Source organism: Onychostruthus taczanowskii, unplaced genomic scaffold, assembly GCF_017590055.1.
Source record: "Onychostruthus taczanowskii isolate IOZ18803 unplaced genomic scaffold, ASM1759005v1 scaffold42, whole genome shotgun sequence".
NCBI classification, from domain to species: Eukaryota; Metazoa; Chordata; class Aves; order Passeriformes; family Passeridae; genus Onychostruthus; species Onychostruthus taczanowskii.
In genome coordinates this window covers 5,623,367-5,650,674 of record NW_024501682.1, presented here as the reverse complement: position 1 = coordinate 5,650,674, position 27,308 = coordinate 5,623,367, and the positions used below count along the sequence as shown (strand labels likewise).

Below are 27,308 nucleotides of genomic sequence, written 5' to 3'. Positions count from 1 at the left end.
CAAATGCTTAGGAACACCTTTAACAGACTTAGGAACACCTTTAACAGATGCAGGAGTGCAAAATGGGTGGCACAGGAGGAGCACCCAGCACTCACCACCTCCCAGAGAGCTGCCCGTGTGGCCAGGACCTATCAAAGAGCACCCACCCCATCCCCTGAGCTCTCAAAATTACCAGTTCTACAGCACTGAGGATTTGGTTTGGCAGCTTTTGTATTTTGAACGTCATCAAACATTACTGAGCTGTGACAGGAGACAGAGCACACCTGCCTGCAAACACAGGAGTTTGTCTTTTCACTCTACTGTTCCAAGCCAGGAGAACATCTGAGCACATTTCATTTGGAGCATATAAACTGCTCTGCTTACAATAATAAGGAACTCACTGTTCCATTAATATATGCCCTTTATATACTAAATGTGCAATTGAAGGGATTTTTTTTTTTAAATTAGGACCTTAAGAAATTAACAAAAAGAAAAGTATGTATTTGGAACAGAAATACATTCTATGTAGGTGACTGGATGAGGATGCAGTCATAAAGCCTCTGGCAATCCATGGTGCAAACACTTGATCTTACTTAGATTAGAAACTAAACAATCTTGAGCCTCTGCAGGACTTGGATAGAGGACTACCTGGAAATCCCAGGTAATGCTGCCTCAAGCCATGGCATCATAAGTGAACATTAGATCATGGAAACAAAATGAGTTGGAAGAGTCCATAGGCCCCTATTGTATTGCCAAGAGGCCAGAAAAAGAAATGAGGAAAAACAGGAAGGGAAAAGGACATGATCATTAAACTGCCTTGGTTTTAGTTTTAGCCAGAGTAGTGGTCAGAGCACCATCTGAAAAAAACATGATAAAGAGCAGTTTTGTATTCAGTTACAGCTAATCTAATAAAATTGAACACAGACAATCATGGGCACAAACTGTGATAAAGAGCAACTTTAGAGTCTTTTATGCCAGTCCAGCCTGGCATACAAATTTGTTTTGTGCATGTACTCTATTAATAGAGATTAATTACCAGTCCACAAATCAAAGCACTCAAGCAGAGTTATGTCATATAGTTTGGCTAACATTACATAAAATTTAAGATAACATTACATAAAATAGACTAGAAAATAAAGAAGTACACTGTTTTCTATGCAAATTGCTGGGAAAAATATTGACAACAAAGGAGTGGACTGTGGACACAGAGGTTGGCAAAGACAGTCCCCCAACAACATGGTCAACAGCAGATCATGTTCTTATCCCCCACTCATTTACTGCTAAAACAATCAGTTGCTGACAGATAGAACAGACCAGCTTGAGATAATTACTGGGCAGTTTGCAGCATCACCTCTCCAGAGTAAAGCAGTACCCAGAGCACAGAAACAGCAGCAACATCAGCTGCCTCTGCCCACCTCCTTTTGCATCTTTGCGCCTCACCCAGGTTTCTAACAAACTATATCCTCTCCTGAAACAACTGCTCATGCATAAACACAAGAAAAGGCAAAAAGAAATGAGCCTAATATTCATACATCTGCATCAGAAAAAAACCAAAACAAACAAACCAACCAAAACCCAAAACCTAGTGCAGATGATAACCTTAAGAAAACTGGCTGCCTCTTACAGTATGACAGCATCTGCTTTCCTATGTTCTGCATCCACAGCATCAACATTCCTCACTGGAGGATGAAAAGAAAGCTTTCTTGGGTTCCAGCATGGCAAACAACTGCAGGAAATGCATCTTCAGCAACACAATATTTTTTTGTGGCATGTCATTAAAAGCATCTGTGACTTCTACAGCTGCAAGACTTGCTGGTCCTTACAGCTGGCAGTTCAATACCTGAAGGGGAGATTGGACCTTTCTTTTATACTGGTGTCTTCTTTTCACTGCCCACTGCAAGAGAAAAGGGCATCCCTGACCACACTCTGAGAAGAACACATCTGATCCTGCCAGTAGGAACAAAAGCATAACAACAGCACTTGTATCCCTGAGCTCTTCTGCTTGTTGAGACAAAAATAAAACACTCACTATTCCTTTCGTGCACATGTAGCACTGGGGAAGGACATCCCACCTGATAGAACCTACCCCCTGAGAGCCTGAGCAGTCATCATCCGAGGCTTATTTCCTACCTGAACATGCTGGAAGCAACAAGGGGAACAAAAGCATTTCTTTGAGCTGTTCAGTATCAGGTGGAGTAATCTACTATACTCATGAAGCATCCTAAAAAGCTTCTTCCCATATCCCTACCCTTCCCATAATACATCCCAATGCTGCTTATGCCCTCTCGTGGCAGAAACCAGACATCAGCATCAGCTGCGGGGGCGGACAAGTTGCCACATCCCACCAGGCTCCTTTTATCCCAGTGGACTTTGCAACCCTGGCTGATTTTTCTCACTTGCTCTGCAGGAGGTAAGGAGCCCGTGGGATTCCACTCCCACCCCAGCTGCAGGAGCTCCATTGCTCTTTCATCAGGAGACAGCTATAGAGAACATTTTGCTGCTATTGCAGCAATTCAGCTTATAATCAAAGCATGCCTTAATTCACACATGTATTTGGCTTCAAATTGCGTTCCTGTAGAGTTTTTTGTGGTTTGTTTTTGCTTGGGATTTGATTTTTGTTTTTAAGGCTATCATTAAAATAATATGGGAAGGGAGTACGCAGGGCCCACAGTAATGGCCAAACTATCCTGCTAGATATAATGAACTCATCGCTGATGAAGACTGAATTTACAATGTTGCTGAATAAAATGAACATGAGTTTGATATTCAAAAGGTGCCTGGAGGACATCAGTGCCATATGTTCTACATGGGATTTTATTTTACTACATAGTTAATGGGCTTACTGGCAAGACCTGAGCTTTTTGTTTGCCCTGAGAAGGGCAGAAGGTTAGGAAAGCACATACTGTGCCACAGCTGGCCAACCCCCAGCTCACCTGGGAAAACCACATACCAAGCAGACACTGAGACTATGCTTTACAAGTTCATACTTCACTTTATGCCTAAACTTGTACCTTCCTGACTAAAGGGGTCATTTTACAACATCTGATCTATGTGTTTTTGTAAGCCTCCAGGTTAAAACAAAGTTTACCTGAAGGCACATCTCATGGATATGCTTACAGGTACAGCTTTGCTCCACACACATGGAGAACAGCGACTATTCACAGCTGCATTTAAAGTCATTCTCAAGGGATAAAAAGGTAGCAAAAAAAGCCCTAAAGAAGAAGCAAGCTCCTCCTCCAACAGAATGAAAAAAATAGTATCAGTTTTCTACAGAAGGATTTAAACTGATTTTTGCTGGGATTTTTTTTCCTAGTTTTTTTCTTTTCCATCTTCTCTTTTTTTTTTTCTTTCTTTTCCATTCTACTCAGTAGGAAAAGAAACAAAGAAAATGAGAGAAAGTATCTTTCACTGGGGGTGAAGGCAAAAAGAGCCAAAATTAAATATTTGTGAACACAATTTGTAGTGAGAAACCCAGATTCTGACTCCTTGATAATAAATGGGATAATATGGTGCAAGAAGAGGACTTAGGAAGGATAGAGTCTTAAAAGTACTGTTTACACATGCTGAAGAGACACTCCTACATGACAAAATCTCTCCATTGGATAACCAGAGTTAATTATGTTTTGAAGACACAACCTGGTTTAGGGAACAGCATGTCCTCACCAATGGCCTTTGGAAGCAGGCATTCACAGCATCTTTTCTGCTGATCTTGAGAAGGTTTTTCACTGTAGGCTCATAAAATTCACTGTAGGCTTGTAGATATTAACTCCTCCTGCCCTTCTGAAGTTCACTGGGAGCTGTATTTCAGAGGCATAATAAATACCCTGGAGCAGCGCTGTTCCTGCATACATTCTCCATAGTAAAAACACACAGATTTGAGGCACTGATTGGCATATTTAAGACCTTACACAAACAAACAAATAAACAAATGAAAGAAACTACCTGTAAGACTTTACTGAACTCTAAACCAGGTGCTGAAAATTTTAAGGGCACATAGCCATGTAAATTACACTCTCTCTCTACTGTCAAACTCCCCTTGTCTCCACAGGGAGCAAAGCTGAGTCAAGACAAGAATATTGTTCTACCCCACCTTACTTGCAGGTCTGGAAAAATGATGCTTACTTCTCTTAAGAAAGACAGAGAGACACAAAGAAAAGAAAGGGAAGGACACTGAGGAGACTTGAGGTGAGCCAGCAGCCAAAAGTCATAACAGAACATAAGAAAAAAAATTAGTATTCATCTGAGACAAAACATGGGATATTACCTAATTTTATTAATATCTGCATCCACCTACCCTTTCTTTAACTGAGTCACATAGGCACTCTGTAGAGCTGCTTCCAGAAAGTAGGAAAGTTCAAACTCAGAGTAAGTCACATTGCTGCCCTTGATACTCCTTGAATGTGTGTTGTTTAAGGTCTGTGAGGGAAAAAAAGAAATATCTTGGAATACAGATAACTGTCGGAACTAGCCAGGTCCTTGTGAGCTAGTGTAGACTTTAATCTTCAACAACTAAATGTTACATTTATCAGCTATTCAAAAATGTTATAAAATCAATTTTAAAATAAACTATACAATGACTTCCATGAGATATTCTGCATCCAATATGAGTTTTGAAACCTTTCCAACCTTTAATGAAGTAAGCAGAAAGCTGCATATTAACATCAACAGCTTGGGAAATACCACACAAACTACAAAGATCCAGTATGTTGCACAGAAACATCAATACAACGTTTGAATAGGTTTATCTAATTCAATATAACTTAAATATTTGATAAGAGTTAGCAAGCCATCTGAGTCCTGATGGAAGAATCTTAATCTTTCCTCTGTTTGTCCTATCAGATCTTCCTTGGTTTTGCTTCCTTACTGGCAACAAGCCATTTCCATTGCTGCAAGTTGCCTCTCCAAAGCAGGGCTTTTCATCTAGGACTGGAGAAGGACTATGAACTTCTACTGTGTCTGTCATCAACCCTGCATTTCTGTCTCTGTATCCAGAGACAACTATGTGAAAGAAGGTTGTAGAGAGGTGGGGGGTCAGTCTCCTTCCAAGTAACAAGTGACAGGATAAGAGGAAATGGCCTCAAGTTATGATATAAGGAAAAATTTCTTCACTGAGAGAATGGTCCAGCATTGGAACAAGCTGTCCAGGGAAGTGGTGGAATCATCATCCTTGGAAGTGTTCAAAAAGCATGTGGCGTTGGCACCTGGCAACATGGTTCAGTGGCAAACATGGTAGTGCTGAATTAATAGCTGCCTCAGTAAATCCAGAGGTCTTTTCCAACCTTACTGATTCTATGATTCTAAGTGAATGAATTACAGGTCAGACCCTTTTCCTTCTTCGCAGACCCAAGCTGTCAGTAAAAGAAATTTACAGCGTCTAGCACTGGCAGGAACTCATTCTTCCACAGTGGAAGAACAGTAATAGTTTCAATTTAAAGACTATTCCATTTTTTTTTTTCTGCAGAGAAACAGAGCAGGCCTCCTCTCAGTTTCCTTTGTAATGATTTTTTGTATGCGGACTAAGCTTATTTTTTTCTTGTTTCAATGCAATTAAAAACAAAACTTGAAACAGAAACACACCTTTGCTACTGAGAAGAGCAGAAGTATCTGGTCAGAGGTCAAAAGCCTTTCAGTTATAGGACAGATAACAATGCATTGCCATCAGTACTGCTGATGTCAAGCATGACGTGTGGCATAGGAAAGGCATGGAAGCACGCGGTATGTCCTCAGCTAGGCAAAGTTTGCATGCATGTGCCCAGCAAATCAGCAGCACCTATTATCTGCATGGCACAGTGGAAAGCTCCCAGTATTCACCCTACTATTCACTGGCTAAGCAGCTACTTGCAACTAATCACAGAATCACTGAATGGTTTGGTTTGGAAGGGACCTTAAAAGATCATCTAGTTTCAATCCCCCTATCATGGGCAGGGACACCTTCCATTATACCAGGCAGCTCCAAGCCCCACCCAGCCTGGCCTTGAACACTTCCAGGGATGGAGGACTTAGGTTCTAATGATCTGGATTCCTCAAGGTTCACTTGGAGAAGGTGAAGCACTGGTAATTAAACTGCTACGGCTGACCCAAAAAGGTTTCTTTCAACTCATTAAGGATCTCAATAACCACTGCTGTGCATCATTTACACAGCAGGTATGTAAAATGTCTTGAGTTCCTTCACACCAGCACTTGCCATGCAAAGTTCATAGTTCCTCTTTAGTAAGGGCTAAACTTGAGATGCAACTTGTGCATATCTGAAGTATTTGGTGCATTACCACAGGCAGAACTTATTTCCAGACCTCATTCTCAGAAGAAATAGGTAGAGACCAGCTAAACTGCTGTTTTGCAAATGATTTTACTGACACACCTCACTTCTTCCAACTTGTTCTCAGATTCCTTGCTATGATCACTTGACATTTCTCCATTTTTTCATTTTTGCTGTCAAATCCCTAGAAATTTCACCCAGACCATACCCTAAGCACATTTTTTCTTACCTTCTCAAGCTCCTGCAAGTATACCTGGGCAATAACACAGGCTCTCTCAAAACAAGCCATGACTTCCTCCTCCCTCTCACACAGTCGAGCACGTGAGGCAATCGAGTTGGTTGAGCGCTCCAGCGACAAACCTGCAAAATGGCAACATCATCTTTAGCTGAAGCCCACCAACAGCAGTATGGCCATATTATTCTTAATTTACCAGCTGTCAGGAAGGCTTTTCCACATGTGGTTTCCCTATCAATTTGATGACTTTCAGGACACTACCCCCATGAAAATACAATTCCTACACATGCAAGGCATCGTTGTCATGCTGCTCTAACACACAGTGCCACTGCAGACTCCTACCATGCTTTTCAAACACTTTATGAAGGCAGGACACACAATCCCTCTGGTAGGAATCAGCAAACAGAGAAATTAAGGCCTACATTTCCAGAGACAGCTACAGATCTTGGGTGCTTCAATTCAGTGCCAGCCTGGCACTGAATTTGATCATTTCTAGGCATCTGCTACTTCAAGTGAAGCTTTCAATAAGCAGCAGTGCTGAGGGGAAAAAACAAACAAAAAAATTGCCTAACTGGAAAATTATACAGAAGCAAAGTCGGAAAATCTGAGGCCTCTCTTGGAAAATCTGAGCACATGCAGATTCCTCATGGACACACAGCAAGCTCTTGGCAAGGCACAGGAGACTCTTAACCACAAGATCATTCCCTTTCCAAAGGAAGGAAAAAATCCTGGGTTTTGTACTACTGAACTTCTTTCTTGTATCATTATCCAACACCACCAATAAACACAGAATATGTTAATTGAAGACGCACAGCTAGTGGTCCCTACATTACAAATTTCTACTATCAGACCCTTGTCTGGCATCACACTATGACATCCTTTACACCCAAATCTAATTGGATGGGCTACACATCTATATACCAGTTTTATTCTGATTGGTACAGGTTCTTATGCCACACTGGATGTCTACAAGACACCACTGCTTGAAAACTTGGATCTTCACCAATCACAACTGCACCGACTCCTCATAGCCCAACACATGTTGAAAAAAGTTCAGCAGATGCTTTCCGATTAATTTTATATATAACAAACATTCCCCAATAACAACAAATATGTAAGATGCAATACAAAGTTCTAGTCTTCCCGACACAGATCCACAGAGGTGACAAAAGAAGAAAAGAATTCAGCTGTCCAGACAGCTCTCCAATGAAGTAATTTTAACTGTTGCAGCATGTGGCAAGAGATTTGGGAGGACCCACCACAGGCACCAGCCATGCTTTCCTGGACTTCCACAGCTTGAGAAGCGCAGCACCCCAGACTGCTCATTCCAGGAGTCTTGGCAACAAACTGCTGTGAGGCAGCAACAGGCAGCCAGGTTTCCCCATGATGTATGATACAGTCTGGGCGCTCATGCTGGAGGAGCCTGAGGTTCCTAGGCAGTCTTAGCTTTGTTTACTTCTGATGTCCAACATTTGTTCTGTCCCCTTGGTTACTCAGCAAGGAGTTTCCCTATCTCATGTCTTACATTAGAGCCAGACATAAGCAGTTAGTTCAGTGGGTTGGGAAAAGGCCTCCCTGGTTCAAGCTCAGGAGGTGGCTCCCCACTCCTCCTATCTTCTCCCAAGTCAGAAGTACACAGCATGTTCCCTCAAAGATCTGTATCTTGAAGGAACACACATTCATACCTTTCACCTCTGAAAATACAGACCAGAGTAGAACAGGAGGACTGAATTTACTTCAAACTGACAGGGTGTGTGGGACAGGGATGACAATCATTTTGCTGCTTTTAAGTAATGCCCAATCTTTGTTTTCTTCTTCCTTCTGTTGAACACCTTGTACAGCATCCAGATATAACAGATTTTGTCTCTAGTTCATCTGTGAAGTCTCCGTCTTGATATGATGGGTTGTTTTCCTATTATTTTGATGCTTCCATTTTCCAACCCCGTAACTTTGTAATGAGTGAAGGGAAAAAATGCTCATTAACTCTCTCTACAGCAAAACAAACCAAAAGTATCCAGCGCTACAGTCAGAACAAATAACCTATAAATGTTCTTATACCCATCTCAGTTTTATCTACCTCTAAATTTCTAGTCATTTCTCTTAAGTGAAAATAAATTTTAAGAAGTCTGCATTTCAGAGTCATTTCCCTTAAAGTGCAAAGTAGGGCTGAGGGCCCTGCAAAAAAAATCCAGTACGATCTACTGACATTCACATACAAGCAGCATTTAATCAAACCACAAGAGGCATCCTAACACAGTCTGTATGGGGGTGTTTATCGTGGGAGATGTCACACGGATAGAAGAGGCTGATAAAAAGCCATTTACATACATGCTACAGCCCACTGCAAGGAGTTACTACCTCTAAGCTCTGACATGGGGGAGGAAAGCAACCAGCCTCTGCCAGCATCAGGTACTGACAACAAATATGCCCATCCATGCAAGTCAGAAAAACAGAGCTAGGGCTGATCAGAGACAGGGGAAGGAACATATCCAGAAGGATTCTTACCACAGTAAGTATCCAGCAATACACAGTGTGTTAAAACAGATACTATGCTACACTGCACTACTTTTAAAGGGCTAGAAGGAAAAATGACCCACATGATGCAACATTAGTCATGGTTCTCTCTCTCTATTACTGTATGCACTGACCTGATGTCATTTGAGTACAAAATCTTCTACAGAATCTAAACAGGGCTGTTGTTCCCTACCACAGAAATGCAATGAAAAGAAAAATTAGAGCAAGCAGACTGCAAATGCAGTATACAAGGGGAAGAACAGAAGAAAAACAACATAAGTTCCCTACTCTTGCAGCCACCAATTCAGTTCCCACTGTACAAGGTCCCACCAAAAAGATTTGCTTAGGATGCAGCTGGGTAAGACTTGAGAAACCCACCAGCATAAAGAGCACCAATTCCACTAACTCTTGTCTATCCTCCAGTTACCAGCACAGAAAAGACTTTGCAGCACAACATACAATTTAATTTCAACTCAGTTTCCACAGTGTGTCAGAAAGCCACTAAAGTGCATATTACTTCCAAACTGGGTTTAGCAAGCAAAGTGGAGCTATTGCAAAGACAAAATTAGCTTCCAAGTAAATCATAAGATTACACGCTTCCTTGTTAGCTGGTTAAGGAAAAGGGACTCAGGTATTTCTCACAATCAGCTGTGGTAAGAGAGTATCAACTTAAAGCTTATCTATACTAAGATTTTTCTCATATGAATCAGGTGCCCAAATTTAAATAGATACATACCTATATACTGTAGTAGTTTATCATACAGTGCAGACAGTTTTCTAACAGAGTATCTTGAGCCCAGGCTCAAGATTTCAAGACCTATTTTGAGATTATCCTTCTTTAAAAGAACAAATTCTACCCACTTTAGAGGAAGTAACTTTCTATGTATAGAAATGCTGCTTTTCTCTCCTGCATAAAGGCAAAGCTTCCATTCACCTCCTCTAGTTCTCCCAATGATTCATCTCTGGCTCTTTACCTTTCTATCATCTTTGCCCTTTCTTCCCTGCCCCCAAATCTAAGCTGCATTTATGTAAAAAAAAATCCCAAATCTGTAAGGTTTGTAAGATGTACCACTGAAGTAATCTCCTCCTTAAGTTGAAATGCACTGCTTCAAATACAGAAATCTGAAAGGGGAAATTTTATGAAGGCGTATTTCCACTTTCATCTCAGTCGTTCCTTGCCAAGGGAAGACACTGATAACATATAGCTCTAATGCTATGAGGTGATATTATTACCAGAACTGGAACATCTATGTGCACATGGGCATGCGGTATCAGAGTCTCAGCAACATAAATGGGATGAAAATTCATGATGGAAGGAATCCTTGAAGGTACATGGTCTGACTCGCTACACAAAAAACGGCCAGCTCAAGTTGTTACCCAGCTTGGTCTTGAAAGCCTCAGTGCACAGATGGAAACTGCACATGGACTAGGGAGGAGATTAAGGTGGCTTTATTTCCTATGGTTCGTAAACCAGCTCACCAAACAGCAGCTCTCCTCCTTCCAAGTCTGAACAATGTACCAATCCTTTCCTTTTTACACTGATTTCAAGCTTCCTATACTTGGATGTATTTAGACAACCAGGGAATAGGTGCAAGAATTAGGGGTTATCATTTTCACCAACAGTGCTACCCTGCAGCTGCTAAAATCCCATGGCTCAGGAGCATCAGAGCTACCTGGCAAGCTGAAGAAGAGATCAAAGAAAAGCAACAGCATGAAGAACATGAACCCAAACTCACGTGTTGCATCCCAGTGCTATGTGCTGAACACACCTATGGCAACATGAAGCAAAAGACACCTTAGTGTGGAACTTACAGCCCTGCCAACAGCCCCAGTCTGCAGAGCAAGGTTCCCCTGTCTGTGCTCCTGGGCCACACAAACAGGCCAGCCTGGCCAGAAGACAGTGTGATGCTAACATAAGTGCATGCAATAGGTTTACTCTATGTACAGGAAGGTAAGTAATTTGTCTTGAGGTAAGCCATGCATGACGATACTGCATGGCAACAGCTGCTACAAGGAAACTTGTTGTGTGCACATTCCCATCCTGCAGAATGCCAGGTCATTCCAGGTCACTGTCCCCAAGCAGAGGATGCACTTCACTTCTACCCTGTGGCCTTCAGTCTAGTTCAGAAATGTCGCTCTAGGAAATTAATTAGCATTGAAACAAGACTACTTTTAAGACTTCAAACATATACACGTGCATGCTGACTAATCAACATTCATCAGAATACCAAACACTTTTCAGAGACAAAATTCAAAAGCACAACCAAACCACTCTAGAGATGGTATTACAAACAGTGTGCCCTGCCAGCTAAGGTTTGAACTTAAGAGCACAGTCCCCAATTAACCTATTCCATTAGTGTCTTGGAAAGCAAAATAGCCCAAACCTCAACAAGCAGCAGTTGGGATTAGTTAGACACAGGCAAGACCCAGCACCATGCATTATTTCTGCCACAATCCACAGCAGTTTAAATAATTCAAAACCTGGTCTAGACACTTTCCTCCCCAGCAACTAAGCTATGACTTTTTTCAGCAGGACTTATTTGCAATGGAAATAGAAGAAGGGGAAGAAAGACCTAGAAGCCCTTGATTTTGAACACATTGATTCATACTGCAGCCCATGAAAGGTGGGGACAGAGACAAGTTTTGCTGTTCAAGAAAGCTGCATTCTTTGCTGCTTCCTATTATACAGGATTATTGTAAATTTCTGGCAATCTGTAACATTCTCGAGGTATCTTTCATATAAAAGTCTCAAAGGTAAAAAAGCAGAAAATTCCAGTAGCCCCATGTACAATTATCTGAAGACCTTTCTAACTATAAACTGGGAAAAAAGCTTGAAATTTAAGCAACCTGTGAAAGCTGCTCAGTTGCATCAATGCAGAACTAAAGACCTCCTTCTCCCCACTTTCCCACTAGATGCAGTAAACCAATGTTACTCCAATTATTTTCAAAGCAGGAACTCTATCTGGTTAGACTTGTAAGTACAGCTCAAGTTTATTGCTAAAATTAGGACAGCTTTTTGATCAAGTGGCTGTGAAGCCCGAAGGCAGCAAGCACTCCCCTGAGACGCAACCTCAGTGCCCTGCCCTCAATCAATACTGCATAGGCTCTGCATCACATCGCATACCCTATGCCTAGCAGGAATCAGCAGCTTTAATCCACAGACACTAACTCTTTGGTGCATATCCAGACCTGCTCAACTGGCTGTTCTTAACCTCCATGGCATGTCTTTTAATCTTTGCTTTAACCTGTAATACAGTGGTCTCCAAAATTCCTTTATCATACTAAGAAAAAAACATGAGCAGGCATACTCAATATATGCATATAGCTACATACAGACATTGCTTCACAAACTATTTAGTATATATTTATGTGTTTATTTTTTCAAAAATACCTGCTAGATAACATGCTACTGGCAGCTACCTATCAGCAGAGAAAAGCCCTGCAAATTTAGAACATTTGACTTTTTGTAAAAGCAAAAAGGCAGTAAGTCACCTTTAAGTTTGACAACTATTTTAACCATTTTGCCATGAAATAACCACCGAGCTGTGCTGTGTACAGATTTTCATGGTCATTCCCATCTTATTACAAACCAGATTCTATTTAACTCTTGTCATAATAAAATCAACCTCAAATGCCATTTGATAGATGCCATTCTACAGCACTTTGTGCATTTCTGGGCCAAACTGTGCTCCTAAGCAGTTCTTAATGTATTTCATTATTGAACCAGAATGTGGCAAGTTCTTGAAGATGAAATATGTTAGAAACATTTATACTTCCATGCTACTACACACCAAGCCTCCCACACCGCCCAATTTCTTCTAATACCTGTTTTTTCAAGTCTTTGGCAATGTCTTCTGTGTCTCTTTCAAAGAAAAGCATTTTAGTTTGCTGCCATACAGGTTTTTTTCATTACTTCAGCCATTTTTCCACAGCAGGCAGAACAGTGTTTCCCCAATGGTATCTTTTTTTCACATTTTGCTTTTACATAAGAAAGCTCAAGAGAGGCTTCTAAAAATTTAAGTACTTAATTGAGTGTCATTAGACTTCACTGATTAGATCCAATCCAATTGTCACTGCTTTTACCCAACTGAAGAGCTCATGCTAATAATGTAAGCGCTGACATTCTTATGATTCACTTGTGCTCCTATTTCTAGTATTACCTGAAATCCACAGGTTTTTGAGGGAATCTTTAAGCTACATATTTATTTCGTAAGGGTTAGTTTAATTAAAACTAAACAATATACTACACAAAATCCACTTAAGTAGGCACAACTGAGCTTCAGCATATGAAAGTGAGTGAAATAGTGAGGATGCCCTTCTACAGTGTGAAACATCCTGTTTTGTAAGACACTTTTGTAAGCTCTACATGACACAAGACCCTCTGAACTAAGTCAGGGAACCACTTTCAATAAAATACTGAAGATTTATTTCAATGTGAGGTTTTTGTTTTTGTTTTTTTGCTGGTGGATTTTTTAACAAAAAAATAAGTTATAGTATTTTCTTCTGTACTACAGTAAATCATCTTGCTCAGCCTCTGGGGCACATGCACCACTTTGGGGGCCACTGCCATAACATACTGATTGTCCTGGTTGGTATAAGGGGCCACCTCCATTCTGTGACATCAAGATACATCTACTGGAGCAATGCTCTGAGGCACAGCAAACACAGAGGTGACCAGCAATCTCTGACAGCCCCACATCTAAAGACTTTGTCAACACCATCCACATCTATAAACTGTCACGGCATACTGCGGAAATTACTCTTGTTCCCTGGTCAAACAACAACAGGAAGAAGCAGAAGAGAAAAAATGCTAAGTTGAAGGGGTACAAGGGAGAGGAGATGGTACTGATGACCAAGGACTGGAATTTACTCAGCCTGAGTTCATCTGCACTACAGTTAAGCAGCTTCACCAGCAAGAAAGTTCTCTTCTAGCTGTAGAGTCACTGAATCAGACTAGCTCTAGAATCCTGTTTCCAATTTTTTTGGCACCTCACTACAAAAAAGACCTTGAGGTGCTGGAGCATGTACAGAGAAGGGCAACAGAACTGGTGAATGGTCTGAAGTATAAGTCCTGTGAGGAGCAGCTGAGGGAACTGGGGGTGCTTAGCCTAGAGAAAAGGAATCTCTCTACAATTACCTGAAAGGAGGGTATAGCAAGGTGGGGATCAGTCTCTTCTACAAAATACCAAGTAATAGGACAAGAGAAAATGGCCTCAAGTTGCACCAGGACAGGTCTCAATTGACTACAAGGAAAAATTTATTCACTGAAAAAGCAGTCAGGCAATGGAACAGGTGGCCCAGGAGAAACCATCTCTGGAGGGATTTCAAAGATGTGTAGATGTAGTGCTTTAGGGACATGGTTTATTACTAGATTCGGCAGTGCTGGGTTAATGGTTGCACTTCATGATCTTACAGGTCTTTTCCAATCTAAATGATTCTGTGTGTATTTGGGGAGAAGAAGGGAGAGAAAGGAAGGCTAATTCATATTTGACTATGCTGATTTGTATCAAGCACTCAACACAATTCTACTTAAAGTTACTAGAATGGACAGAGGACTAACAGGCTTGTTGCCCAGTCACTTGAAAGACAGTCAGAGACATATGAAGCTTACTCCAGGGCACACCACCACATGGGAATCTTCCCATAGCCACTGGACACATACCATTCTACACAACACAGCCTCAGCACGACACCATCATCGCAGCCATCTAAAAGCTACCTCTAGCTTAGGCCATCTGTGAGAATGTTTGTATTCCTTCTCTTCTAGTGAAAATAAGCGTAGCATGTTGTTTCATTGAACCCTACAAACATTGCTCCATTTCCTCAGAAAAGCATGGGCAAATATTCTTCCACTGCCTGATGCTGCTAACCCCACAGCTTTAGAGAACTAAGTCATAGTGCAGAAGGCGGAGAAGGTTTTATGCATGTGTGCAATCACCACCTACAACTGTGTATGGGGAAGGAAGCAGAATAACTAAACTTTAACATTGCAGAAACCAAGTCACATTAACAAAAGGAACCAGAAGTTATTCCCTTTTTCTACTTCCCAAATTTCAGTAATCTGCATTTAGTGGCCTGCATCTAACTCATTGAAAGTCTAAAGTAAACATTCATGCTGCATTTGTGCATAGCTGTGCTAGAAGTGCAAACTACTTCTGGAACGGTAAGCCATCGGATCCAGCAGCAGAGAAAAGCTCATGGAGCGCAACAGAAAAGCCTAAAAGTGCACCAAGAACACCAAGGCTGGGCTTGGCAACTCTTTCACACCCAAGCAGGAAAGCAGTGGCACAAAGGCACACTCTTAAAAATGCTTTTCTGAAACCCCAAATAAAACATACTAATACTAGGTGCTTTTATCAAGACATCAACATCTACAAAGTGGGGCTTTTGCCTATCAGACAGCTACTCTGATGCCAGCATGAATTAACAGCATGCTTCCTGTCTTGCTGTCAGAATTGTGATAACCAGCACTTTGAAGTGCATACCAGGTATAGAAAAAAGTCTCTCTCTTTCTCCCTCTCATGTGGATTAACATTTAAAAGATGTCTCTTTTGCCAAGCAAAAGTGAAAACAAGTTCCGCCAACAAAATGTCTTCTTTTAATTTTAATGTCCTGTTGTATCATGCATCCTTTTGGTTGGGACTCAATTTTTCTAATGGCCAGGCAGAGAAACTAATTTTATTATTTAGGTTCTGTTTAATGGGTCACATGTCGCACAGATCTCAGTTCTCAGAGAGACAAATCTCAACCTTTTGTAGTCATGAGAGGATTCCAACAAAGGAATTCATGCCCTGCCCCGCCAGATCCTTAAAAAAGAAAAAACCAAACAAAACAACACATACAAAAAACCAAAAAAACCCCATACACACACAAAAAAAACCACAATAAAAAAAATCCACCCCAAAACAAAAACCCAATACAAATTCCTCTCTTCTACTGTGCCCCACTAAGTTCTACTTAGTCGCATCAGCAGTTGAAATTACTGACAAAAGTAACCTCACGAAGGAGCTGCTAGTAGAGGAACAGCAGTTAAGTGACAGAGAACTGCAAGCATATATATCATCTCAAAAGCAGCATGGAGGTTAACAGTTGCATGCTGGCAAGTGTTCATCATCCTCATGAAGCCCATTATCACTGAAAAGCTGCATCTGCATATGAAAAAAAGTGAAATCAAAGTTTTAGGTAACTTTCCCCTGAACCATCACCCAAACCTATGCTCTTCTCATCTCAGCTTTGTGCCCAGTATAATGCTGGCTCTTCATGATCAACAGGCTTTGCTAAAGCCAATGAAAAACAGTGGTGTTGTCTTAACCTTCCTAAAGAAGGAAGGTTCTAGATACCCTTCACAATACTTCAATGAACTCAAGTGCCTCAGTCAGCATCATCACTTCCAAGGTGGGCAGGTTCCAGACAGCAGTGAATTGGGACCCCTGGGTGGTCACAACATAATAAAGTAACAACCCTTCTGGTTTAAATGGGATTATTAAAGTATAGAGGATTTAGACTTTCAAGTAAAAGCCTACAGTACATATCCCATAATGTCACCACTGCCTAAGCAACACGATACTTGACACTGAAATTAATGGAGAAACACAGAGAGGAAAATTCAGGCTCAGGATTTTTTCCCCTGACTGCCCTCAGGTCAGACAGGAATAGCAATGCAGGCAGGATGAAAACTCAGCTTCTAGGGAGGGTGGGGCCAGCTGTGCTGGAAGGAGGTGAAGAAGATCTGATCTCCCTCTACTTTTGCTACTCGCAAATTTGAGTACTTTCCTTGCAGCCATGTGGCTCCTAAACAACAATACAGAAATGGAACATCTTTATCTTGACATGGGCTATTACAACATGCTGTCACTTTTCTCCATTAGTGCCTAGAGAGAATATAGAGCAAACTACTTAGTTGAACATGGAAAAAATGTCTTCAACCTTCCATTAATCCATTTCCTGCACTTGTCTCCGTCGAGTAGACAAGGTATGTTCTTACATAGTATGATACACACATATGTCATCTGTTTTTAGGTATTACAGCAAATTTTTCTTAAGGAACTTCAAAAGCTCTTAAAAATTATCCTGTAGTAAAAATCTCAAGCACAAGAGTATGTATAACCACTGGGAGGGGGTTTTTGGCATACAAGAAGTTGAACAGTACTCCAAACACTGTCTGCAAAAAGGAGAAGGCATCCTGAAAAGTGCTATGCCCTCTGAAATGAGGGATAGACTCAGAAAGTGCATGCACAGTCCACCAAGAGGGTTATAAAAACCTGAATTAAAAATACTTCTGGCAAAAAGAAGTTAGAAGTGTAAATTCACTTTCAAAATAAGCTTATGAACTAAATTATTTCATAATTCCCTACAAAACTATATGTTTCCAAACTCAATTGATCTGTATTCGAAATTGCTCAAACTACTGGTACTCAAAATCATCCCACACAGTCTGTATTCCAGAACACTCCACAGTTTCATCAACAATATTATTATCTCACTTACGAAAAACTAAGTGGACAAAAATCTCATTCTAGAGAAGCTAACAGGAAACTCTAATTAAAAGTAAGGCTGCATAAGTTAAGACAATAACACACAATAACCCATTAATGTTACTTGAGTGGAATATATCCTTGCACTATGGGATTGGTAGCATTTAGTAAAGTAATTAACTAGAAAAGTCAGTAGCTTAGGATCTGAAATAAGAGTTTGATGGAGCACTGGAATAGCCTTTAACATAGCCTTCTTCTTGCAAAGAGCCAAAGAGCACAAAATAGGAAAAAAACCAAACAAAAACAAACAAACAAAAAAATAAAAAAAAAAAAAAAAAAAAACGAACAAAACCCAAACCTTACCTTTCTCCCTTTCCATTCTCTGTATCATTTCGTTCAATGAACCAACAATGAATGAAATAAAAACGAACAGGAAAGCTTATTTTTCCCATTTTAATCTATGATTTTTAAAAAATGTACACATGACAAGAAATTTATCAGCTTATCAGAAACACTGAGTTAAATAAATTCATTTATTGAACTGAAAATTCTTAATCAAATTCTTTAGAGAGGAGGGAAAAGTAGATTTACGAGAACACAGCTTTGCAATAAAGCTATCTTTAACTCTACATTTTATTCTAATTTTTAAACAAAAGCAACTGAATACAAATCTCACCTAGGAAATTATTCATCATGTAAAAAACCATATTAGAAAAATGTATGACACACAAGCAAATGTCAAAATTAAAAATTCCAATTAAATATATAAAGAAGTGTGTGATACATCCTCTGATTAGCTAGAATGAACAACTTTAACACCAAGCTTCCATTTACTATATGCAAACCTACTGTTTTTAACAGTAGTACAAGTCCACAAAATAGGAAACTAATTAACAATCACTAAGAGGTTTAAAACCGTTTATTCAAATTTTGAGGCTTCACTTGGTCAATTTAAAACCATGAGTAAAACCAAGCAAATAGTTTTCAAACCTGCTGAGTAAAAGGTCAGGTTTTCTGTTTATCTCTGTGTGATATTACCATTCTCCTTTCAGAACTCCACCAGAATCTCCAAACAACCACTTCCAGTATTAGAAACCCAAGACAATCACTTCACATGGGGAGAAAGCAGAACAATATAAATCAAAGTATACAGATCTCATCACCACTGAATTTTTAAAAGATACAACCACAAGAGAAACAGGAACACACGTAAGCTCAGCAATTTTTTCTAAGACTGAACAAACACAAAATAATCCAAAACAAGATGTGCTGAACCCAGGACACTGGAAGCAGGTTCCAGTCTGTTTATCATTATTGAACTCAGGAAAAACCGCCACGTGATAATTTCAAGGTTTTGCTTTCAGAAATATCACTCACAGATCTTAGGAGAGCTCCAAAGATCAGTGGCTTAATCCAGCAATGTTTGTCTCAAGACTTTATCTTTGGTTTTTCGAAAGTGTCACACCACAGATCTTAAGCATCTTTAAATTACTAAAATGGATCCAAGAACAAAATGTAGATATCTCTGAACCACTGCACTAACACAGTCGCATTTCCTCGTAGATATGACCGGTGGTTGGATTTGTTACAATAAAACACAGACAAGACCAAGGCTTCTTACAGGCATATTATCACCTTGTTCTCTTCCACATCTTTCTGAAGATCTAAAAAGACCAAGCTCACATTGCAGCTTTTTGACAAAATGGACATCTTTTCTGAAGTTAAAAAACCCCAAAATCTAAAGAACAAAACCATTTAGAAACAAAATTACAAAAGATCAATCTCAACTTAGTCTACAGTCCTCTCACAGTTACCAGAGAAGAAGCTGTATTGTACACCACCATTCACATCAACTGCGTCAGATGCCATTTGAAGAGGTTAATCACCCCAGAACACCCAGAACTTCTGACTCTACAGAGAGTTCAGACTGAAGCTGCACAAACTAAACTCACCCTGAGTTGCCAAATAGCCAACAATAACACAAAAATTACTAAATTACAAAAATTACAGGATGGACTGGGTGAAAAGGAGAAAAACAGGCAGTGGGACTTCTACAGCTTTAACTCCCTAGAAATCCATTTAGAAACTAGATACCATGTGCAATCCTCTGGCATTGCTGCACAAATATAGATAGGTAGCTACCTCCAGGCTACCCCACACCAGGCAGAGAAGTCCAGCGCCTGGCCTGAAAGACACAGGGAGCCCCTCAGCACAGGGCTGACTCACCTTGCAGCAGCTCTGACACATCCCTGCCCACAAGGTAAAACCCCTCTCAGTCATTAGAAAGACAAGACTCACAGAACACACGAGCCCTGCCTGACTCCCACCACCAACAGCCTGCCTCAGTTAAAGCAGCTCTCCTCCTGCTCTCAGCAGCACAGCAAACATTGCCACATCATAGAAGCCTCTTTCTTGGAGCTTAGCTATGCTGAAGCCCTGGCTAGAGCTACACAGTGCTTTGTAAGGGTTAGGTATAGCCTAACCAACTACCAGGAAGACTTATTCCTTTTGAACAGAGGGATATCTGCAGAGTTTCTGCAGCAAGCACAGAGGAAAACCAGTGGGCTCTAACAGCTACACAGTTTGTTCTGAAGTCTTTTTTGCTTGCCGTTTCAAGTGGACACCAACAGGTAACAAAGCCACAGTGTGTCCCAACTGAATTAGATGCAAAGTTGCATAAACTCAGTACGAGTTTATGCAACACACAGCTGCTTGCATCAGACTACCAGCAGTAATATGAACTGAGCAGAAGTAAAATTTTAAGGAGGGACTGGACTTCATGGAGGATGGGGAGGAAGCAGACAAGTTACAAACCAACCACCTATTAACTAACCAGAGAGGTTAAAATTAGTCATAATGGAAAATCAAACCATTGTCAGAGCTCCACTCACAGCACCCACAAAACTTGTCTCCTCACAATGCAGGGATTTAGAAACAGAACAGGAAGCAGCAGTCAGATGAGACACTGGAGAATTTTGCTCTCTGCCATTTCTCCTGTGACTTGTCAACAGCACAAGCCCTCATACTGATAAAGAACTTAAGCTTACTTCTTGAAACTCGCCTTGTGTGGAAGTTTAGCGAGAAGACAAGCAAGAAATTTTTTCCCTGCTCAGCTTCTTCAACCCAAACATAAGGGTACAAATCCATACTGCCTCTTACCATTATATGAACCCACTACATGCTGTGAACCCCTAGAGATCTAGTTCAACACCCTTCAGTGTTGCAGAGGTTAAAAGGTGCTCTAAGGAAGGAAACTTGTTTTTGCTGGATTATTACAATGGGTTTTTTCTGTACAACTCCTCCCACTGTATCCCACATGTTTCTTGTTACATCTTTGTTCATTTCCAATGTTAAAAGGACAGGTGTCAACATTAAAAAATAAGCCTTTTATCTGACTGTTCTTCGTTCCATGACCTTCCCAGCCTAATCCTGAGTGCCTGAGTGCCTGTGCTGCCATTCTGCATACAGGCATAACTCAGCAGTATTATCTACACAAAACTGAGGCAGTTCCAATTTCCCACTATGAGGTGATACAAAGTTCTGCTGCTTTTAACTAATGCTGGATGAACAGGGATATTCTATTAAACCAACGGCTTTCTCCCATTTCTGAAAATATGAACAACAAATTGAGTGGGGAACCTAACTTTTGCCTTGAAATAGACAGGACTGTGGCTTTTCTGGATATCTGCCTAAATGGCCCCTGCAAAAATTTTACTATGAGCAATATTCAAGAGTATTTTTAAAGAAGGCTTCAGAGTGCATAAACAACCAATAGTTCAACAAAGACAGTAATATAGTATGAATTAATATAATTTCTGGAGAGATACCGAATTAAAAAGGGGAATAAGAAAAATCTACGGCACAAAGTATCAATGAATTTTAAATAATTCAACTCCATATTGTTATTTGCCCTGCAGAAGCAGCCTGGACACACATTTTAAAATGAAAATTTAAGTCTACACTGCTATTGCTATAGCTACCTACACAAAGTGCTAACATAAGAGCAGCTTAGGGAACATGGCATGAGGGAACAGTGATCCTGCAGCAGTGAGTGCCCTCTCCAAACTCAGCTGGACAAGCTCCACCCTGCTGGACTTTTTTCTGCCAGCAACTTTGATAGAATACTGAGTGATTTACTACACTCTTAATATCTTAGCTTATATGAAAATAATCATCATGGAGGATAAAGACTGTGGAATCATAACAGCACAGAGGTTTCTCTGCAATGGCAGAGACTGCATATGGTTTACAGGGGCAACACAGTATTTACATTCCATGTTAAACCACATGGGGAAAGAAACCAAAACCATTGCCTGATGCTCTGAGGCAAACGCCTCCAACATCTTCATATGTAAGTTAGGTAATCAACACAATACAAGGGGGTCTTGTAACAACAGGGTTATTCCATCAGTTTCCACTCACACCTCACCAAGGGTGGTTCCCAAGAAGGACAGTGCATCTGGTTCCCAATAAGGACAATGCATCTCCTTCAGACTCTGGAATGCACCAGGAGTTGCTCTCAAATACACAGCTGAGAACACACAGGCAACTACTTGCTCCTCTGCGCCATGCAAGCGTCAGTGTGAGGTACAAGTAAATTAGTCCTGCTCCACAAAAGCTCATTAATGAAGCAGATTTGATCAGTACCACAAGAAACAAAAATCAAAGCAAGCAAAGCAGCACAAACAGGGTTTCAAAAAAAGCAGAATGACTCAAATTATTATCAGTAATACTAGCAGCCCAGTCAAACAGTATTTTGGGTTGATTTGGTTTCACTCTTTTACATACCAGTTGAAGGTATCTGATCATCAGAGTTCTCATTCACCTAATTAGCTGGTGGACATGCTGAAAAGAGTAGAAAGCAGTAGATAGGTAGCAGTACTTCAGCAACATTTATAAAGGAACCGAAAGCAAATGAAGGAGAAGATTACTGATCTTTTTCTCCCCCCAAGTCAAAAACTGACAAGGGTCTTTCCCCCATTCAAACAGGAAATGCAAATTCACTACCCACAGAGGTAGTTTTAACTAGAATCTCTCAAACAGTGCAATGTCTATAGAGTTACAAGGGGGAGGAGAGATTCCTGTTTGTACATAAGGTCTGATACTGTGTGACATGCATTGCAAAAATATACTACCTGCTTTGAAAGCACATATTCCGTTAGTCCAAAGTTTAAAACTTGGAGACATCGTTGTTGTTTAATTCACAGAAATCACTGACAAGTACAAGTAGATGAACTCTTTCTGACAGAAAGCATAGGCCCCAATTCAGCCAAGGGCTTAATTTAGATGTTCCCAAAATGGACACACAAGCTCAAGCATGTCACTGACTTACAGCCAAGAGTTACCACAAGATTTCCAATTTCAAGCTTTTCTTTAAAAGCCAGACAAGTTTAAAAACCATGGACTAAGACTCCATAATGCCTTTAAGTTTGAACTACATAGACCATTACATCTTTGCCCTAATCCTGCTCCAACCAAACCATTTGGAGAAATAGCTTCAACCTAAAACCAGTGTATTTCAAATACACATACACGATCCTTTACCTTTAATAACAAAGGCTTCAGTTATCAAACGCAGCATGTACAGAGGTTCATCTTTGGTTGAAAGGTCATCAATTCCTGCTTTGGCATACATGCTGATAGCATCTCTGTAGCATCCCTCCACATAATGAAGCTTTCCTAGGATCAGCATAGCTTCTGTCATATACTTCGGCTGAAATGGAGCAGAGGGAGAAAAAGTGTTTACAGGGTGAAATACCAGACAGGAAGAATGAAGTACTCCACAGCAAATTCGGCAGCTTCAGACTGCTTTCCTCTCACAACTGCAAAGGCTAGGCTCATGAGAGCAGTAGCCAATGAAGGTCAGGCAACCACTTCGGAGCTCAATTTTGAAACACAGTTTTGTAAGCCAACTCTTTGGTCTCAGCTGACTTGCTCTTACCGATTCAGCAGCCACAAAGAGTGCACAAAAGGCTGGCACTATCAGAATTACCTACACACACACACACTAAGAAAAGCCCCTGCTTTTAAACTAGACAGTAAACATCACTTTTTAGACCAGGGCTCCCCTCTCCTCCGTATATTTAACTAAAGAGTGAGAAAACTCCCTAATTTTCTTTAGTTGTCAAAGAATTTTCACACAACAGTGAAAAAACAGAAGGCACACCTGCTATTTCTAAGATTCATTTTGTTTAAGGATTGAAAATGTATGTAACAGAACCTCAGTAAAACACATCTGTTCAGACCCTCTGGAAAGCATGAAAAGGTTCCTAAGCCTTCATACCCATTTTTTAAATACATGCAACCAACACAGGGTCAATACTGCATCAGTAGCTAAAGAAACTGTAATGCCAATTCACGCAGCCAAGCTAAACACAAGGAACTGGAAGAATTCAGTAGTTCTGACTGTTAATGGGCTAAACTATAAAGAGGGTTGGACAGACCTCTCTTCCTTACTCTCTCCATTTTATGCTCTAAATAGGCTGACCTTGCTCATTGGAAATTAGCATGGTGAAAGTACAATGTACATTTCCAACCTAACTAAACTAGCCTGGCAGTTTCAGGACCAAAAGTAATACAAGTCTAGAACAGATTGTTGCAATTCATTTACATCTAAACACAGTTATGCAACTGTGTGTCAAAGGACACCAATGCAGCAGCAGCCATCAAAACAGAGTGTTAAAACCCTCCTGCTCTGCAGAAGCTCAGCAACTGAGTCGACAAGCAGCTACTGGCCACACACCCAGATCACAAAACAAAATAAAAGCATTACTTCTCTAATAGACACCAAAGGCAGTGCTAGGCTACAGTCCTCCCAACAGAATCCTAAGATCCTGACAGCAGCTTGCAGCACATTTTTCTCCAATCAGGAGCTACCAGCTGTGCAAAATTCCCTCAGATCTGGAGCAGCAGGAGGTCACTCCACTGTGCTGGCCTGACAGCACCTTATGTGGCCACACTCCACTACCCGAGAGCAAATCTAAGCATTCATCCTGCTTCTTTCCAATTAAAAAAAAAAAAAAAGAAATGGGATATGCCCTTGTAGGACATAATTTTTTTGCATATGAAAAAGCAAGTCTCACAACATAAAATCCTGCCTAGGGGAATTATCAGTCTCTTAGTATCACCTACAATACAGCACTGTATATCCATAGACACGAACAGGCAACACCCACACCTTGTAGGAGACTAATAATCATATGAAAAAAACAACCAGTTGGCAGGAATTATGATGATAGAGCTCACTTACTCTTAGCTTCCCTCTGCTCAAGATATTGGTCAGATACTGTTTAGCTTCACTCAGTTTGGGCTCACTCTTCTCTGACAGTGGAATGGAGTCCTTCAGTTTGGCAAAATTTTCCTTCAAACATTCCTCCAGCAGAGCCTCTGCAAGCAGCAAACTCCCATGGTCCTCTGAAAGCACACACCAACCAACAAGAAACATTGCTTACTGCCATACTGATGATAAACAGAATTACAAAAACAAAACAACACACCTTTGAGACAGACAACAAACTCAAATGAGGGGATAAGGAAGAACTCGTAGATAAAAAAAAAGTTCCATTAACTTTTATCTAGTGGAAACAGTATGCTTTGTATGGAAAAATGAAACAACACTTTGTTGTAACTTGAAGATTTTCCCTCCTTAATCCTTTAATTTTGGCAGCACCATTCCTTCTTACATTGTGACTAATATAACAGTTAAGAATTTTCATCACAAAACTCATTTTCAAAAATATAAGAACAAACTCTGCAAACATTTCAGTGCATGCTTTTTATTTACAAAGGTATTAGCATGATCTGAATGCTTTAGACTACAGAGAAGTAATTGCATCAAAAACTTCAACAATTTTCCTGAAAGTATACAGAAAAAAAATAAAAAATATAAATTATACAGGTTCCACACATCCATTACTAAAGGCACACAAGGACTGATCCTCTGCTGTAATTAACATGCCACGTAAAACTCTTTCTACATTAAAATCCATCCCTGGTCAAAGTTCCACAAAAGAGACTCTCAAACACAGGTAGCAGCAACAGATACAGGATGAAGCATCGTGCAATGTGGCACTCGTGCTGAAAAAAAAGTTTCATCTGCCAGAGTACTCAGAGTTCTTACATGACAGGCCCATTTCTGCAGTTCCTTCATCTATAACAACAGTACCTCCATCAGCAGACTAGTGGGTCAAGCCAGGTAAGGAAATCTTTGAATACCAAAGAGCCCAGCCCTACACTCCATGTACATGGCATATATATGCCATGTTTCAAAGTCCGAAATTTGAGAATGAGTGGAATGCAGCAGTGTACCTATTCCTGTATTTTCAGCCCAGGAGACACCTTATGCCCACTTTCTACCTATATACCACCACATACAGCATATAATAACTGTGGTGGTTTAGACTTTTTTGTTGTTGTAACTTAAGTGTTCAGCTACATATCAAATTATAACCATAGCTCTTCCTGCTCATTTGCAGGTCTGCAACTAAACAAAGTACAGGTACATAAAATGGGAAAGTGTAAGACTTCAAGTATATTTCCCACCCAAACTTGCATGCAATCATTTCTACACACTAAAGTGCTTTCAGGTAGTCATTAACCTCTCACTCAAACTTAAGGAATTAGGTAAGATCAAAGACAATTAAGAAATAAATACACAAAACCTCACAAAGCAAATTTAAAAAATCCCATCCAAACACACAATCATTTCTAGAAGCACAAAACCTGCTGAAAGAAGTTCTATAGCAGTAACAAAGCATTACTCTTTCGTAACTAGCAAGTTATGATGACATAGCAGCAAATTAGCAAATCATGTTTTTACAGCAATTGTACTGTTGTTATACCTCTTAATTACAAGGGAAGAAACTACTGCGAACTCTTCAACTGCTAATGCTCCCAAAGTTCATGGTGATCTCTGCACCTGGGAAAACACAGCTGAAACCTGACTAAAGTTCAAAGGTTGGCCATACGATTCTCAGCACAGGGTTCAATCTGTATCATGTAAACACTAGGAAAGCCTCAAAAATAAACATGAATTAAACTACCAACATCTCTCCCATCATGGTTCTCACAGTGCAGTTTAAAGAATCCCAAAAAGCTTCAACGCTAGGGCCATATTCTGGACATGATCCCCTAAAGAAGGGGGTTTATTCCCAGAAGTAGCTCTTCTGACTTCAGTGGCAGAACCCTTTGTACCACTACCGCGGGTCCTGTTCACAGCTTACTCGCTGACCTCAGACTGAGTTATGCTGCCTCACTCGTTACAAAAGATTGCATTAAAAAAAAAAAAAGGCAGCAAATCAGTGTGTTGCAAGAGAGGGAAAAATATACTAATATACTTGCTATTTATGAAACCTGTTTTACATGTGAAAGCCTTTGAGTAAAGCAGTGCCCCTCGCAAACGGAGACACGGAACACAGGGCCATCTATCCAAGAACAGGGCAGGAGGGAACCAGCGTGACACATATCGAGAAGCTGAAGAGACCTTCCCAAACGGGGGCAGCCCGGCCGCAGCCCAGTCGGGCCGGCTGCGGCCAGGGCGGGCTCGGAGCCGGGCAGCCCACCTGCGCCCCGGCGCTGACCGCGGCGGGCGGCATCCCGAGCGCCCGGCAGCCGCCCCTCGCTGCCCGGCGGGCTCGGCAGCGCTGACACGAATAGGAAGCGCAGCGTGATCTTCCCGAGCGCCGCTTCCTGAGCTCCCGCCGCCTCTCGCACTCATCCCTCCTTCCCTCCCGCTGCGGAGCCGGGACGCGGGCACGGGACGGCAAACGACGCCCCGCAAGCCGGGGCGGCCGCAGCTCCCGCCCACGCCAGCCCACCGGCACGGGGCTGCCGAGACCGGGCGGCGGCAGGG

General features: G+C 41.0%; 1 protein-coding gene across 2 annotated transcripts in view; it reads right to left on the bottom strand.

Annotated features, from left to right (window-relative positions):
- The window catches only part of TTC7A (tetratricopeptide repeat domain 7A), a 172,215-nt gene that overhangs the window by 144,554 nt on the left and 353 nt on the right, over positions 1-27,308 (bottom strand). Inside the window, exons 2-5 of one of the 2 annotated variants that reach the window (XM_041413546.1) lie at positions 24,708-24,871; positions 23,003-23,171; positions 6,465-6,595; positions 4,274-4,395 (exon numbers count right to left, since the gene is read on the bottom strand). In XM_041413546.1, the coding sequence (XP_041269480.1) occupies positions 4,274-4,395; positions 6,465-6,595; positions 23,003-23,171; positions 24,708-24,871 (586 nt within the window). Of the gene's footprint in view, positions 1-4,273; positions 4,396-6,464; positions 6,596-22,246; positions 22,304-23,002; positions 23,172-24,707; positions 24,872-27,308 lie in introns of those variants that run through there. The other variant, XM_041413547.1, reaches the window with a different exon arrangement.